The sequence below is a fragment of the Mustelus asterias genome, unplaced genomic scaffold (assembly GCF_964213995.1).
Source record: "Mustelus asterias unplaced genomic scaffold, sMusAst1.hap1.1 HAP1_SCAFFOLD_2604, whole genome shotgun sequence".
Taxonomy (NCBI): domain Eukaryota; kingdom Metazoa; phylum Chordata; class Chondrichthyes; order Carcharhiniformes; family Triakidae; genus Mustelus; species Mustelus asterias.
The window spans coordinates 2,046-18,813 of NW_027592549.1; the positions used below are offsets into that span (position 1 = coordinate 2,046).

Genomic DNA, 16,768 nt, shown 5'->3' on the forward strand with positions numbered 1-16,768 from the left:
CATCTGACTCCAGACCTACAGCAATGTGGTTGACTCTGAAATGGCCAAGCAAGGGCAACTAGGAATGAGTAATCAATGCTGGTCCAGCCAGCGACACCCACATCCCACAAAGAAATAAACATTTTTTTTTGGCCTGACGGCTTTCAAGTTTCCACTCCCCTGAGAGAGAAGCGGCGTTCCGGGCTTCGTCCCCGTATGGCAAGATTTTAACTTCAAGGTTACAGCCTCTTGTCCTGGACTCTCGCCAGAGGAAATAGTTTCCTTCCATCCACCCCACCACTTAACTCATTTAAGATCCCCCTCAGTCCTTTGTCTTCTATACTCACGGGAACGCAAGCTTAGCCTGTACAATGTTAACTTGTAAGTGGACCCCATCGACCCAGTCCCATTCTGGGTGCACTGTCTCAAAGCGGAGAACCCCCCCCCCCCCACCTCCTGAACGCCCGTCGACCTTACCTTCTTTGTCGTGAGCTCTGCAGCATCAAGTCCCTGTCACCATGCCTAACAGTTGCACTGCTGTTTGTTTTGTGTCTGCATACCCCTTGGTTGGCGCAGCTGACGTAACGAGGCATCACCGTACTGGATTCCCGAGCCCATTCGCTCGGGGTCTAGCTCACCTGCAAGGTTTGCAAAAATAAATTTAAAAAAAAGGGAGAGATGGGTTGTCCCTTCTGCCTGGCCCCGTTAGAAAGCTAGGGTGCTGCACACCGCACACACAATGTGGGGGAAAGAGAATCCATTAAGATTAACGGGGTAACTTGGCCCAAACACAGACAGCCATCAGGTTAAGGCAAGTGCGGCAAACAGGTCACAACAGAATCATAGAATCCCTACAGTACAGAAGGAGACCATTCAGCCCATCGAGCCTGCACTGACAACTATCCCACCCAGGGTGTCCCATCCATTTTTCTCCCCCACCAACTTCTTCATTTTGGCTTCTCTGCCAGTTGGCCATTCACACCCTTTACTCTCTCTGAGGGGCTGCCATTAGCAGCCTTTCTCCTGGTTTCTGCGGCTGTGACTCATCTTTCATTCCCACCCCCTGCAGTATAAATATCTCCCACTTTTCATGCCTTTTAGTTTTGACAAAGGGTCATCTGGACTGGAAACGTCAGCTCTTTTCTCTCCTTCCAGATGCTGCCAGACCCGCTGAGATTTTCCAGCGTTTTCTCTTCTTGGTTTCAGATTCCAGCACCTGCAGTAATTTGGTTTTAGTCCCACCCAGGCCCTGTCCCCGTCACGCCACGTGTTTATCCTGCTCATTTCCCCCCCCAACACTAAGGGGCAATTGTTTTTTTTTTTTAAGCATGGCCAATCCACCTAGCCCGCACATAGAATCCCTACAGTGCAGGAGGCGGCCATTTGGCCAATAGAGCCTGCACCGATAACAATCCCACCCAGACCCCATTCCTGCGCTGCTAATCACCGACACTTTTAAGGGGCATCTAGACAAATACACGAATAGGATTGGAATTGAGGGATATGGCCCCCCGGAAGGCTCGGGGGTTTTAGTTCAGACGGGCAGCATGGTCGGTGCAGGCTTGGAGGGCCAAAGGGCCTGTTCCTGTGCTGTAACTTTCCTTGTTCTAGGGTTAATTTATGGCCAATCCACCTAACCTGCACATCTTTGGACTGCGGGAGGAAACCGGAGCACCCGGAGGAAACCCACGCAGACACGGGGGGAGAACGTGCAAACTCCACACAGACAGTGACCCGAGCCGGGAATCGAACCCAGGTCGCTGGAGCTGTGAGGCAGCAGTGCTAACCCACTGTGCCTCGTTAGCTCATACTGACCCACATGAGCTCGACTCCCACTAGCTCTACGGAGTTGGCTATTTTCAAACAAAGGGAGTGGTGGAGTTGCTCCCCTGGTCACAGGGATTCTTGGTTGGAAAGGGGCACTCTCATTCCCGAAGGCTGTTCTTGTTGGGGAGGTGGGGGACGTTAGATGCAGACAGAATCAGGCTATTTCTGATTTGTGCCCTTCCGATCCTCTGTGCCAGCTCGCACTGCACAGAGCAACAAGTGAAGAATGGCGACGCGGTGAGGGGAGTTTGCCCTTTTAAGACAGGAGTTGGTGGAGGCAGAACAGGCTGGGACTGCACAGCAGAATAAGCAGAACGAGCCACTTTTTAAACCCAGCAAAATCAATCTCTGCAGCTGGACAACAGGTCCATATAGGTAATCACCTTGGCAAACCCATCATTGGCACCTCAGCGTCCTGAGAAATGCCCAGAAACCCACAGGGCTCCTAATCCTGCCCAAAAAACTGCCCCACAATAAAACATACTGGCAATCCCTCTCCTTCACTGGAATATTCTCTATGAACGGTATGCTTTATCTGTATAGCAGGCAAGAAACAATACTTTTCACTGTATACTAATACATGGGGCTGCATGGTGGCACAGTGGTTAGCACTGCTGCCTCAGTGCTAGGGTCCCGGGTTCGATTCCCGGCTTGGGTCACTGCCTATGTGGAGTCTGCATGTTCTCCCCGTATCTGTGTGGGTTTCCTCCGGGTGCTCCGGTTTCCTCCCTCAGTCCGAAGATGTGCAGGTTAGGTGGATTGGCCATGCTAAATTGCCTCTTCGTGTCAGGGGGGCTAGCTAAGGTAAATGCATGGGGTTATGAAGATAGGGCCTGGGTGGGATTGTGGTTGGTGCAGATTCAATGGGCCAAATGGCCTCCTTCTGCACTGTAGAATTGTAGGTGACAGTAATAAATCAAATATTAATTTCACAAAACATGGAAGGATAGCTATACCACATCTTCTCAACTCACCGAATCGACAACTTCCACTAATGTAGCACCTTCAATGCAATAAACTACACATCATAGGGTAGTTGCAAACACAATTTGACCGTGAGCCACATGCAGACACTGGGGCAGGTGACTAAACGTTTGGTCAACGGTAGACTTTGAGGACAATCTTAGGACAGGAAGGGTTCAGCAAGGTGTATGGAGGGGAATTTCGAAGTTTAGGGCCTTGGGGCTGAAGGCACGAATACTCATTGAAACCCTACAGTGCAGGAGGCCATTCGGCCCACATTGAGTCTGCACTGACAACAGTCCCACCCAGGCCCCATCTGCATAATTCCACATATTTACCTCATTAACCCTCCTAATCTACACACCCCGGGACACTAAGCATGGCCAATGCACTTAACCCACACATCTTTGGTGTGGGAGGAAACCGGAGCACCCGGAGGAAACCCACGCAGACACGGGGGAGAACGTGCAGACTCCGCACAGACAGTGACCCAAGCCGGGAATTGAACCCGGGTCCCTGGCGCTGTGAGGCAGCAGTGCTAACCCACTGTGCCACCGTGCTGCCAGGAAAGTGCAGCACTGAAATCTATTTCACATGAATGTGACTTGAGGCAAACATGGCAGCCATGGATTAGTAAATTTGCGGATGACACTAAAGTCAATGGAGTTGTAGACAGTGCGGAGGGAAGTGGCAGGTTACAGAGGGACATAGATAAGCTGCAGAGCTGGGCTGAGAGGTGGCAAATGGAGTTTAATGCGGAAAAATGTGAGGTGATTCACTTTGGAAGGAGTAACAGGAATACAGAGTACTGGGCTAATGGTAAGATACTTGGTAGTGTGGATGAACAGAGGGATCTGGGTGTCCATGTGCATAGATCCCTGAAAGTTGGCACCCAGGTTGATAGGGTTGTTAAGAAGGCGTACGGTGTGTTAGCTTTTATTGGTAGAGGGATTGAGTTTCGGAGCCAGGAGGTCATGCTGCAACTGTACAAAACTCTGGTGCGGCCACATTTGGAGTATTGCGTACAGTTCTGGTCGCCGTATTATAGGAAAGATGTGGAAGTGTTGGAAAGGGTGCAGAGGAGATTTACCAGGATGTTGCCTGGTATGGTGGGAAAATCGTATGTGGAAAGGCTGAGGGGCTTGAGGTTGTTTTCGTTAGAGAGAAGAAGGTTAAGAGGTCACTTAATAGAGGCATACAAGATGATCAGAGGATTAGATAGGGTGGATAGTGAGAGCCTTTTTCCTTGGATGGTGTTGGCTAGCACGAGGGGACATAGCTTTAAATTGAGGGGTGAGAGATATAGGACAGATGTTAGAGGTAGGTTCTTTACTCAGAGAGTAGTCAGGGCGTGGAATGCCCTGCCTGCAGCAGTGGTGGACTCGTCAACGTTGAGAGCGTTCAAGTGGTTATTGGATAAACATATGGATGATATTGGAATAGTATAGATTAGAGGGGCTTTAGATTGGTACCACTGGTCGGCGCAACATCGAGGGCCGAAGGGCCTGTACTGCGCTGTAATGTTCTATGTTCTATGTTCTCACGACACAAATATACAATAACACTGGGATTCGTGACCAGCTAACGCAGTTTGCCCTTGGCTTGAGAGAGCAGTGACGCACCAAGTGCCCCTCACTCGGTTTTGAAATAGAGAGATGAGATCTTTTAGCAGTCACCTGAGTGAGGAGACACGGCTAAGGGTTCTACCACAGAAAAGTAACTGAAGCCCTTGGTTATACAAGATCTGGAACGGTCAGGTTTAGGGGGATGGGGTGGGGAAGAAGGGTGACCCAGCTTGGGGGCAGGGGGGCGATGGACACAACATGGGCAGTCGGATACATTACAATTGCTACCCTGCAGGCCGATGTACATCTAGACATCAAGTGTCACTTGACTATCAACTTGTCAACACTTGGAACCTGGGCCAACAAGTAAAGAACAACCACTTTTGGGTAACTAAAGGCCTTAATTGCTCTTGGAACTTCCTCATCAGCAAAGCTAAGGGAGGAGGGGGTGGAGAGAGTGTGATAACCGTGACTTGTCAGCAGGTGAAAGATAGAAAAGCGTGTAATAAATGATTTGGTTTTTACCTGATTCGATTTTATTTAAAATGGTCCTAGCACACTTCAGAAATGCTTCTTCCACATTTTCTCCAGTCAGCGCACTGGTCTCCAGAAACATCAGCTCTGTGCCGGGAAAACCAAAAGAGCTCGTGAACCGTTTCTCACACTCGCACACTTTCACCAGAGGTTCCGGGCACACAGCACGCACCATTGGGGCCCTCAGGAGTCGCAAGGCCCAGACAGGGAAACAATTCGCATAACACTCCCACACTCGCTAATGGCGCCTCACTGACCTGGGGCTTACAACCGACTCTTTCCTCACTGATCTTGGGGTTTACCTCTTGCCTCACTGATCTTGGGGCTGACAGCTGCCTCTGCACAGGTCAACATGTTCAGTTCTTGCCTGTCACGTGTTCCCTGGTGGCTGGCTTGCTCAGGAATACCCGAGTCGCAGCCTCCACTAAGATTCTTACAAATAGAAGGCAGCCATTTAGCCGATCATGCGAGTGCTGGGCTTTGAAAGCGCTACCCAATCCATCCGCACTCTTCCTGCTCTCTCCCCATAGCCCTGCATAATTAATCCCTTGCACATCAACACTTCCCGCTGCCTCAGCAAAGCAACCGGCATAATTAAGGACCCCACACGCCCCAGACATTCCCTCTCCCACCTTCTTCCGTCAGGAAAAAGATACAGAAGTCTGAGGTCACGTACCAACCGACTCAAGAACAGCTTCTTCCCTGCTGCTGTCAGACTTTTGAATGGACCTACCTCGCATTAAGCTGATCTTTCTCTACACCCTAGCTATGACTGTAACACTACATTCTGCACTCCCTCCTTTCCTTCTCTATGAACGGTATGCTTTGTCTGTATAGTGCGCAAGAAACAATACTTTTCACTGTATGCTAATACATGTGACAATAATAAATCAAATCCCATTCTCTTTCAGGAAGGCGCTATTGGATCAGCTTCCATTGCTCTTTCAGGCAGTGCGTTCCAGATGGTGAATGACCCTGGGATTGTGGGAAACACAAATGGGCTTGGTGGCCAGGTGCAGGGCCAGCGGTGGCACAGCGGGTTAGCACTGCTGCCTCACAGTGCCAGGGACCCGGGTTCGATTCCCGGCTTGGGTCACCGTCTGTGTGGAGTCTGCACGTTCTCCCCGTGTCAGTGTGGGTTTCCTCCGGGTGCTCCGGTTTCCTCCCACACTCCAAAGATGTGCGGGTTAGATGGATTGGCCATGCTAAATTGCCCCTTAGTGTCAGAGGGGCTAGCTAGGGCAAATGTATGGGTTTATGGGGATAGGACCTGGGTGGGATTGTGGTCGGTGCAGACCTGATGGCCCGAATGGCCTCCTTCTGCACTGTATGATTCTATGTGTTCTCTGTGGTGCAGTGAAGGGTCTCAAAGAGCAGAAGGTCACAGGTATTATATCACACGGAGTTTGGCTGATATTAACTGGGGTGCCACAAACAGTGCTTCTGTCCCTGGGTCAGTGAAGACCAAAAAAACACAACACAGGGTCCGGGACTTCTGATCATTTATTCGATTCTTTCAGTCACTTTTCTGATCAGGATTTTCCAGCGCTCCCAACATTCGGTCCCTGCTCTGAGCCAGGCCAAGGACTGAGAACATAGAATCCTACAGTGCAGGAGGAGGCCATTCGGCCGATCAAGTCTACACTGACCACAATCGCACCCAGAGTCTATCTCCATAACCACACACATTTACCCTAGCTAGTCCCCCTGACACTAAGGCTCAATTTAGCATGGCCAATGCACCTAACCCGCACATCTTTCAGACTGAGAGGGGAAAGCCACGCAGACATGGGAAAAACATGCAAACTCCACACAGAGTCATCCGAGGCCAGTATTGAACCCGGGTCCCTGGCGCTGAGAGGCAGCAGTGCTAACCACTGTGCCACTGTACCACCCTTGTGTTTGCAGAGAAGGGCAAAAACATCCATTAGGTTTACTACTATTGATCACCAGTGACCAGTGCTGGAAAGTTGGACATTTGAGTGAGAATGAGATCAGGATTGGCAGTGAAGCCCCCCTTGGTCAAACAGCACGCTGATGTACAATGTTCGATTCACAAAGAATGACTCTGGGGTGAGGCAGTCTTCAGGAGGGGCAACGATCAAGGGTTGGGGGTAGGACTAAACTCGATGCTTACAGAGGCCTCAACTTTCTGTACAGGTTCCCCCCTGGATGGCAACCTTGGCTGGGTCAAGGTCAAAGCCAACAACTGCCCAATGAACAGGTCAAAGGTCTTTCCTCAGAGCAGCAAATGCTCAGCTTGGCGGGGTAACAACTGAACGGGTGAAGAGTTACCATTTTCTTGTGCAAAGCGTGATGCCTCCAAGAACGTGACCTCTCGATCTGCATCCAGGTCCTTCTTGTTCCCGCAGAGAATAATGACAATGTTGGGACTGGCAAGCGTCCGGGCATCGGTCAGCCAGTTTGTAAGTGCGTTGTACGTCTCACGGCTTCACAGGGTAAGACAAAAAAAAAAAGGACATGGGTTACATTTATTTTCTGTTGGGTAAGGTTCTGAAGGGTACCTGAACCAAGGGGCAGCACGGTGGTCAGCACCGCTGCCTCAGTGCCAGGAATCCAGGTCAATTCGCAGCTTGGGTCAATGTCTGCGTGGAGTTTGCACGTTCTCCCCGTGTCTGCGTGGGTTCCCTCCCACAGTCCGAAAGACGTGCTGGTTAGGGTGGATTGGCCGTGCTAAATTCTCCCTCAGTGTTACCCGAACAGGCGTCGGAATGTGGCGACTAGGGGATTTTCACATTAACTTAATTGCAGTGTTAATGTAAGCCTATTTGTGACAATAAGTAAATAAACCTTTAAACTTAACAAAAAGGTGGGTGGATGGATACGAGAGATAAGTCAGGATATACTAGCTCAGAAACTCGCCACTTGGCTCAACCAATGCAATCTATGGGCAGCATGGTGGCATTTATGGGCGGCACGGTGACACAGTGGTTAGCACTGCTGCCTCACAGCACCAGGGTCCCCGGTTCAATTCCAGCCTCGGGCCACTGTCTGTGCGGAGCTTGCACGTTCTCCCCGTGTCTGCGTGGGTTTCCTCCGGGTGCTCCGGTTTTCCTCCCACAGCCAGAAAGACGTGCTGGTTAGGTGGATTGGCTGTGCTAAATTGACCCTAGCGTCGGGGGGATGAGCAAGGTAAATGCGGGAATAGGGCCTGGGTGGGATTGTGATCGGTACAGACTTGATGGGCCGAGTGGCCTCCTTCTGCACTGCAGTGCAGAAGGAGGCCACTCGGTCCATCAAGTCTGTACCGATCACAATGAAATGAAAGGCTCATGGGGCTGAATGGCCTTCCTCTGCTCTTATATCCCATTTTACAACCAGCCTGTCGCTGATGTGAAGATTCCTTCATTTTCCTCTCACTCGGAGCTCTCTCGGAATCATATTGGTCAACTCCAGCAGTTCAGGAAGGTTAGTGCAGACATGAAGCCGTTGGTATACCTTGCTGACCTTCCTATCAAAACCTGCGGTCCCACCAACACACCAGTCAACCTTTCCACAGCTTTACCTCCATTCCCTTATCAGGAAGTCTGCTCCCCACGCAGTTTGACGTTTGCTTTTAACCAGATTCACACCCCTTTGTGCTGCATTGGCCAATTCATTTAGCAAAAGTAACACAACTCTTCCTACGGTGCAGGAGGCCATTCGGCCCATCAAGTCTGCACTGACCACAATCCCACCCTATTCCTGTAACCCCATATATTTATGATGTGGAGATGCCGGCGTTGGACTGGGGTGGGCACAGTAAGAAGTCTCACAACACCAGGTTCAAGTCCAACAGGTTTATTTGGTAGCACGAGCTTTCTTCACCTGATGAAGGAGCAGCGCTCCAAAAGCTTGTGCTACCAAATAAACCTGTTGGATTTGAACCTGGTGTTGAGACTTCTTACTGTGGCCACGTATTTACCCTGCTAATCCCCCTGACACGAGGGTCAATTTAGCATGGCCAATCAACCTAACCCGCACATTTTTGGAGTGTGGGAGGAAACCCGGAGGAAACCCACGCAGACACAGGGAGAACATGCAGACTCCACACAGTGACCCGAGGCCAGAATTGAACCCAGGTCCCTGGCACCATGAGGCAGCAGTGTTTGCCACTGTGCCACCGTGCCGTTCAGTATGGGTGAATCTGAAGTGCCTGGAGTTTTAAAAATCTTTATCTCGTCATTTAATGCGATAAATCAGCCCCCCGAACCTTCTCTGCACTGCACCCAGGGCCAGGATGATCTCAAGAGTGCGAAAGGCAAATTACTGCAGATGCCGGAATCTGAAACAAAAACAGAAAATGCTGGAAAATCTCAGCAGGTCTGACAGCATCTGTGGAGAGAGAATAGAGCCAACGTTTGGAGCCTGGAAGACCCTTTGTCAGAACATCAACTCAGATGAAGGGTCATCCAGACGCGAAACGTTGCCTCTATTCTCTTTCCACAGATGCTGTCAGACCTGCTGAGATTTTCCAGCATTTTCTGTTTTTTGACTCAGAATGGGTCAAAAGGCATCAACAAAATACTACAGCGTCTCAGTATGACTGCCTCAGACTTGTAGTCGAGCAAAAATATCTCAGAATGCTCCATTACCTCGAAGACGCGATACAAGTTGATGAGGTACAACTTGATTGGCAACTGGACTGATGGGAAAGGAAAAATCAGTTCAACTGGAAACACAACAGGCTAAAGAAAACTTAAGAACAGGAAATGATAGAGGGGAAGACAAATACTGATTCGAGAATGGCCACCTTTGTAAACCAGACTGGGAAAGAAAAGTACTTTACTTAGCATTTGCCATGAATCAGACAGAAAAGCTGGAAAGACTCAGGTCGGAGAGAGAAAGGCAGCTTGTACTTCAAGTCAGTGGCCAGAATGTTAATTCTCTCTCTCTCCAAAGTGATGGCTTGCTGCTCTAGAGGTGCGATTCTTACTTTGGGTGTCTTTATTCCTTCATGGGATGTGGGCGTCGCCGGCTGGGCCCACATTTATTACTCGAGGGCATTTAAGAGTCAACCACATTGCTGTGGCTCTGGAGTGTAGGCCAGACCAGGTAAGGACAGCAGATTTCCTTCCCTAAAGGGACATTAGTGAACCAGATGGGTTTTTGAGGGCAGCACAGTGGTTAGCGCGGGCTGCCTCACAGCGCCAGGGACCCGGGTTCAATTCTGGCCTTGGGTCACTGTCTGTGCGGAGTTTGCATGTTCTCCCCGTGTCTGCGTGGGTTTTCTCTGGTTTCCTCCCACACTCCAAAGATGTGCGGGTTAGGTCGATTGGTTACTTCGTGTTGGGGGGATTAGCAGGGTGGGGCTGTTGTCGGGCTGACGGGCTGAATGGCCTCCTTCTGCACTGTAGGGATTCTATTCTACAACAATCGACAATGGTCTCGTGGTCATCCTTAAGACTTTTAATTCCAGATTTTTAAAAATCGAATTATACAACCCAAGAGTTTGCGAGAAGTCCTGGATTTAATTCCCAAGTGAGCTCTTTGCTGTTATTTGCTATTTTATTTGGAATATTGTGAGCAATTATGGGCCCCGTATCCAAGGAAGGATGTGGTGACTTTGGAGAGGGTCCAGAGGAGGTTCACGAAAATGATCCGGGAATGAAAAGCTTGACATATGAAGAGCGTCTGAGGGCTCTGGGTCTGTACTCGATGGAGTTTAGATCGATTTAAGGGGGAGGGGGGGGTAGAGTGGAGAGGGTGTTTCCATTAGTGGGAGAGACTAGGGTCCGAGGGCACAGCCTCAGAGTAAAGGGGTGACCCTTTAGAAGCGGAGGAGGAATTTCTTCAGCCAGAGGGTGGTGAATCTGTGGAATTCATTGCCACAGAGGAGGCCGGGTCATTAAGTGCATTTAAGACAGAGATAGATAGGTTCTTGATGGGTAAGGGGGTTCAAAGATTATGGGAAAAGGTGGGATAATGTGGTTGAGGAACATATCAGCCATGATCGAAGACTTGACGGGCTGAATTCTGCTCCTATAATCTTACGATCCTATTCGCTGTGCGGCTTGAGAGCTTCCAACAATCCTGTTTATATTCCGTATTTCTAGAAGCCACAGTATTATGTCTTTAGCATATTCTAGTTATTCACATTCTGTTTCTGTACTTAATGATTTGAAGACTCCCTGTGCACACAGTAGCAGAGTAATTGAGGAACAAACTCAGTGAGTTGGAGATGTTACCAATAAGTCTGTCACAGGGACTGCAATGTAATGGGGTGTGGGGGGGGGGGGGGAACAGGGACTGTGCCTATTTTTAAAACCAGCTGTACACCACCTACATTTCCTCCTCCAGAATAACTGAAGCAGAATACAATCTGTTAACAAAGACACTCGGGAGGCTAAGGAAATTTGGCACGTCCGCTATGACTTTCACCAATTTTTATAGATGCACCAGAGAAAGCATCATATCCGGTTGCATCACAGCTTGGTATGGGCTCCTGCTCTGACCAAGACCGCAAGGAACTACAAAGGGTTGTGAATATATCCAGTCTATCACGCAAACCAGCCTCCCATCCATTGACTCTGTCTACACTTCCTGCTGCCTCGGCAAAGCAGCCAGCATAATCAGGGACCCCACGCATCCCGGACATTCTCTCTTCCACCTTCTTCCGTTAGGAAAAAGGATACAAAAGTCTGAGGTCATGTGGACTCGAGAACAGCTTCTTCCCTGCTGCCATGACACTTTTGAATGGACCTACCATATATTAAGCTGATCTTTCTTAAGTAAAAGTTTATTAGTCACAAGTAAGGCTTACGTTAACACTGCAATGACATTATTGTGTAATTCCCCTAGTCGCCACATTCTGGCGCCTGTTCGTGTCAACGCACCTAACCAGCACGTCTTTCAGACTGTGGGAGGAAATCGGAGCACCCGGAGGAAACCCACGCAGACACGGGGAGAACGTGCCGACTCCACCCGTGGCCCAAGCCTGGAATCGAACTTGGGGCACTGGCGCTGTGAGGCAGCAGTGCTAACCATTGTGCCGCCTCCAACTCTACGCCCTAGCTGCGACTGTAACACACTACATTCTGCACCCTCCTCTTTCCTTCTCCCCTACGCACTCTATGAATGGTATGCTTTGTCTGTATAGCGCGCAAGAATCAATTCCTTTCATTGTATCCCAGTGCGTGACAATAATAAAATCAAATCAACCGCACGTCACAGGAAAATATAGACACTCGTTTTAAAAATATGATTATAGAGAGACAAAATAAAGTGGTTTAAAAACTGGTGCGAGGCAGCCGAGACATTAAAATTGGTTGTTTAGCTGCTGTCAAAATACAATTCAGAGATTTTCCAGTTTCTAAGAAAGGGAGGTTTTTCTGACATGCGTCACCATGATACAGTTTGTGCTAAGGGACAGAGATAATTGAACATTGATTCTTTAAAAGAACAATGAACGCTTTTCAGTGCAAACTGTGCCTCAGGCATCAAGGATAATTGCGAAGAATAAACAAAACTAAAAATGACTGAAAGGGCACAGTCCATTCTCTTATCTGCTTCCATTTTAGAAATCGTTCATAGTTTAAAGTTAAAGTAAAGTTTCAAGTTTATTTATTAGTGTCACGAGTCGGCTTCCATTAACACTGCAGTGAAGTTACTGTGAAAATCCCCTGGTCGCCACACTCTGGTGCCTGTTTGGGTATCCACTGAGGGCGAATTTAGCACGGCCAACCAACACGCCTTTCCGACTGTGGGAGGAAACCGGAGCACCCGGAGGAAACCCACGGGGAGAACATGCAGACTCCACACGGACAGTGACCCAAGCCGGGAATGGAACCCGGGTCCCCGATGCTGTGAGGCAGCAGGGCTGATTATGAAGAAGGTGACCCGCAAAACAAATCTGCCTTTGGAACTTCACTGAAGAATCCACAAGGACTGATGAGGTTTATTTATTTCCCTCCGATGCGCTGCCTATTGCCTGCTAGGCAACCAAATGGACAGGCTCTGTGCGATCTTTCAGAGATTCATCAACAAACCGGTTACTGACAGGACTGAACAAACAGGACCTTCTACGGTTCACAGAGAGTCATAGACACACAGAAGATAGGAGCAGGAGGCGGCCATTCGGCCCTTCGAGCCTGCTCCGCCATTCATTACAATCATGGCTGATCATCCAACTCAATAGCCTAATCCTGCTTTCTCCCCATAACCTTTGATCCCATTCGCCCCAAGTGCTATATCCAGCCGCCTCTTGAATACATTCAATGTTTTGGCATCAACTCCTTCCTGTGGTAATGAATTCCACAGGCTCACCACTCTTTGGGTGAAGAAATGTCTCCTCACCTCCATCCTAAATGGCCTACCCCGAATCCTCAGACTGTGACCCCTGGTTCTGAACCATCGGGAACATCCTTCCTACAACAACCCTGTCTAGTCCCGTTAGACTTTTATAAGTCTCGATCTCCTCCCTTCATTCGTCTGAACTCCAGTGAAAACAATCCTAACCGAGTCAACCCCTCCTCGTACATCAGTCCCGCCATCCCCGGAATCAAACATTGAACCACTAGCAGAGAAGGTTAAGTTTATTTATCTTATTAGTCACAAGTAAGGCTTACATTAACACTGCACTGAAGTTACTGTGAAAATCCCCTAGTCGCCACACTCCGGCACCTGTTCGGGTCAATACACCCTAACCAGCACGGCTTTCGGACTGTGGGAGGAAACCGGAGCACCCGGAGGAAACCCACGCAGACACGGGGAGAACGTGCAGATCCCACACAGACACTGACCCCAAGCCGGGAATCGAACACGGGTCCCTGGCGCTGTGAGGCAGCAGTGCTAACCACCCTGCCGCCCCCAAGGTTTGGGTGGGGAGAGAAGAGAGTGGGGTTCGAGTGTAAACCTGAATTTTAGCATGCCAATTGTGTGATTCTGAGCTGAGTAAAGCTGCAGCAAAACAGCCAGTGCCTGTCAAGGCAGCCATTAGAGGTGGTGAACAAAGGTATCACACAAGAGGCATTATTAAGCCTGACAGCGAATTAATGTTGTACATTTTTTTCCTGTCACATGCTGGTACCAATACAAGTGACAAGGAGATCTGTAAGCTGATCCTTTTTCTTCCCTCACAGGCACTCTCACTTTCTCTCCATAGGATTTCCCTTTGCTCTGGGGACAACTATTTCTCCATCCCAGCTGCAGGCTGCAGTTTATTTGCTTTGGCCGTGGTCAGGATTTCCTCCTACTCAGCTTTGCTGTCTAGAGAGTGGTGCCCAAGAGTCCCGAGCTATTCACTTGCCGACATGCTTGCTTTGCAAGTTATGTGAGAAGGGTTTCCTACTTTCTGGATTATGCTGCGGCTACTGGGTCTATTTTGCGTTAACACAACACAAAGGTGTGGGAAAAAACACAACCATCTCACTAGTATGGCGGGCGTGCATCAGTTCCATGCCATGCCCACGTGAATCGAAGAGAAACACAATGGTGGGCGTGCGACATTGCTAAGCTCGTGTGAAACGCACAATTTATAAACCCGGGCAGTAACTCGAGAGAGCGATATACTTCTACAGGAAAGAGCGATTTCGCCAATATAAAATTACAGGAAAAATACAGATGGCAACTAAAGAACTGAAAATCGTTGCATTTGAGCCCGATCGAGTCAATGCCTGCGCACATTGTTGGAACAGAACGGACTGCAAATAACAGAGGCAACTCTGCACATGGGTTGCCACTTCCTGAACTCATTTAGCTGATTTTTATTCCTTCATGGCATGTAGGCGTTGCTGGTGGGCCAGCATCTATTGCCCATCTCTAACTGCCCCTGACGGGGGCATTTAAGAGTCAACCACATTGCTGTGGTTCTGGAGTCACATGTAGGCCAGACCGGGTAAGGACAGTGGGAGGAGGGGACTGAGTGTAGGGTAACAAAGTTTGCAGACGACACAAAGATAAGTGGAAAAGTGAATCATGTGGAGGGCGTAGAAGGTCTGCAGAGAGATTTGGACAGGCTGAGTGAGTGGGCGAGGATCTGGCAGATGGAGTATAACGTTGACAAATGTGAGGTTATTCACTTGAGGAAATAATAGCAAATTGGATTATTATCTAAATGGAAAGAAATTACAACATGCTGCTGTGCAGAGGGATCTGGGGGTCCTTGTGCATGAGACGCAAAAACCCAGTCTGCAGGTGCAACAGGTGATCAAGAAGGCAAATGGGATGTTGGCCTATATCGCAAGGGGGATAGAACATAAAAGCAGAGATATCTTGCTGCATCTGTACAGGGCATTGGTGAGGCCGCAGCTGGAATAGTGTGTGCAGTATTGGTCCCCTTATTTGCGGAAGGATATATGCGCCTTGGAGGGAGTGCAGAGAAGGTTCACCAGGTTGATGCCAGAGATGAGGGGTTTGATGAGGAGAGGCTGAGCAGATTGGGTTTGTATTCGTTGGAATTTAGAAGGCTGAGGGGGGGATCTTATCGAGACCTATAAGATAATGAAGGGGCTGGATAGGGTAGAGGTGGAGAGATTCTTTCCACTTAGAAAGGAAGCTAGAACTAGAGGGCACAGCCTCAAAATAAAGGGGGGTCAGTTTAGGACAGAGTTGAGGAGGAACTTCTTGCGTGAAGCTGCAGTGTAATTGTCACCATGGACTCCTGCAGTTGAGGTTGGAGTTGGTGACTGAGCCTGCCTTGTCCTGGGCTTATCCTAGAATGTGGTTGGTGCTGCTGCCCTGGCTAAGATTGGGAAGATGGTGGCGTGCAATGGTACTGTCGCTGGACTACCAATCCAGAGAGCCTGGGTAATGCTCTGGCGACCTGGGTTCGAATCCCACCACAGCGGATATTGGAATTTAAACTCAGTAAAACACCTGGAATTAAAAGTCTGAACCATTCCTTCCGCCCTAATTCCATCCACCAGGGCTGGATTGGGCTGGTAAGCTACAGGCCTTAAGCTGTCCTTTATTTGTACTGTCTGAAACCTCCTGATGAAATCGTGGGTTTCCTCCGGGTGCTCCAGTTTCCTCCCACAGTCCGAAAGATGGGCTGGTTAGGGTGCATTGGCTGTGCTAAATTCTCCCTCAGTGTAACCCAAACAGGTGCGTGGCAACTAGGAGATTTTCAAAGTAACTTCATTGCAGTGTTAATGTTAGCCTTACTTGACACTAATAAATAAACTTAACCACAGAAAATACAGCAGAGTGAGAGCCCATTCAACTCAACTGGCTTAGGCTGACACTTAGCCTGCTCACAAGCCTCCATCTTAAAAATAAAATAAAACTATTTATTAGTCACAAGATGGCTTACGTAAACACTGCAATGAAGTTACTGCGAAATTCCCCTCGTCGCCACACTCCGGCGCCAGTTCGGGTCAATGCACCTGAACCAGCACGTCTTTCAGAATGTGGGAGGAAACTGGAGCATCCGGATCACAATCCCACCCAAGCCCTATCCCTGTAACCCCTCCATATTTACCCTGCTAATTCTCCTGACATCCCCCTAACACCAAGGAGCAATTTAGCACGGCCAATGCACCTAACCAGCACATTTTTGGACTTGTGGGAGGAAACCGGAGCACCCGGAGGAAACCCACGCAGACACGTGGAGAACGTGCAAACTCCACACAGACAGTGACCCAAGCTGGGAATCGAACCCAGGTCCCTGGCACTATGAGGTAGCAGTGCTAACCACTGTGCCGCGTCACCTTACTTCATTCCAGCCCATCACATATCCTCCTATCTCTATGTAGCACAGTAGTTAGCACTGCTGCCTCAGAGAGCCAGGTTCGATTCCCGGCTCGGCTCACTGTCTGTGCGGAGTTGACGCATTCTCCCCGTGTCTGCGCGGGTTTCCTCCGGGTGCTCCGGTTTCCCCCCACAGTCCAAAAATGTGCTGGTTAGGGTGCATTGGCCGTGCTAAATTGCTCCTTGGTGTTAGGGGGGGATGTCAGGAGAAT

General features: G+C 49.3%; 1 protein-coding gene across 1 annotated transcript in view; it reads right to left on the reverse strand.

The window, feature by feature from the left end:
* Positions 1-456: 456 nt before the first annotated feature.
* rab4b (RAB4B, member RAS oncogene family) overlaps positions 457-16,768 on the reverse strand; it is a 30,772-nt gene continuing 14,460 nt past the window's right edge. Inside the window, exons 5-7 of the mRNA XM_078207688.1 lie at positions 7,164-7,318; positions 4,860-4,955; positions 457-617 (exon numbers count right to left, since the gene is read on the reverse strand). Of these exons, the coding sequence (XP_078063814.1) occupies positions 502-617; positions 4,860-4,955; positions 7,164-7,318 (367 nt within the window). The 3' untranslated portion in view covers positions 457-501. The remainder of the gene's footprint in view (positions 618-4,859; positions 4,956-7,163; positions 7,319-16,768) is intronic.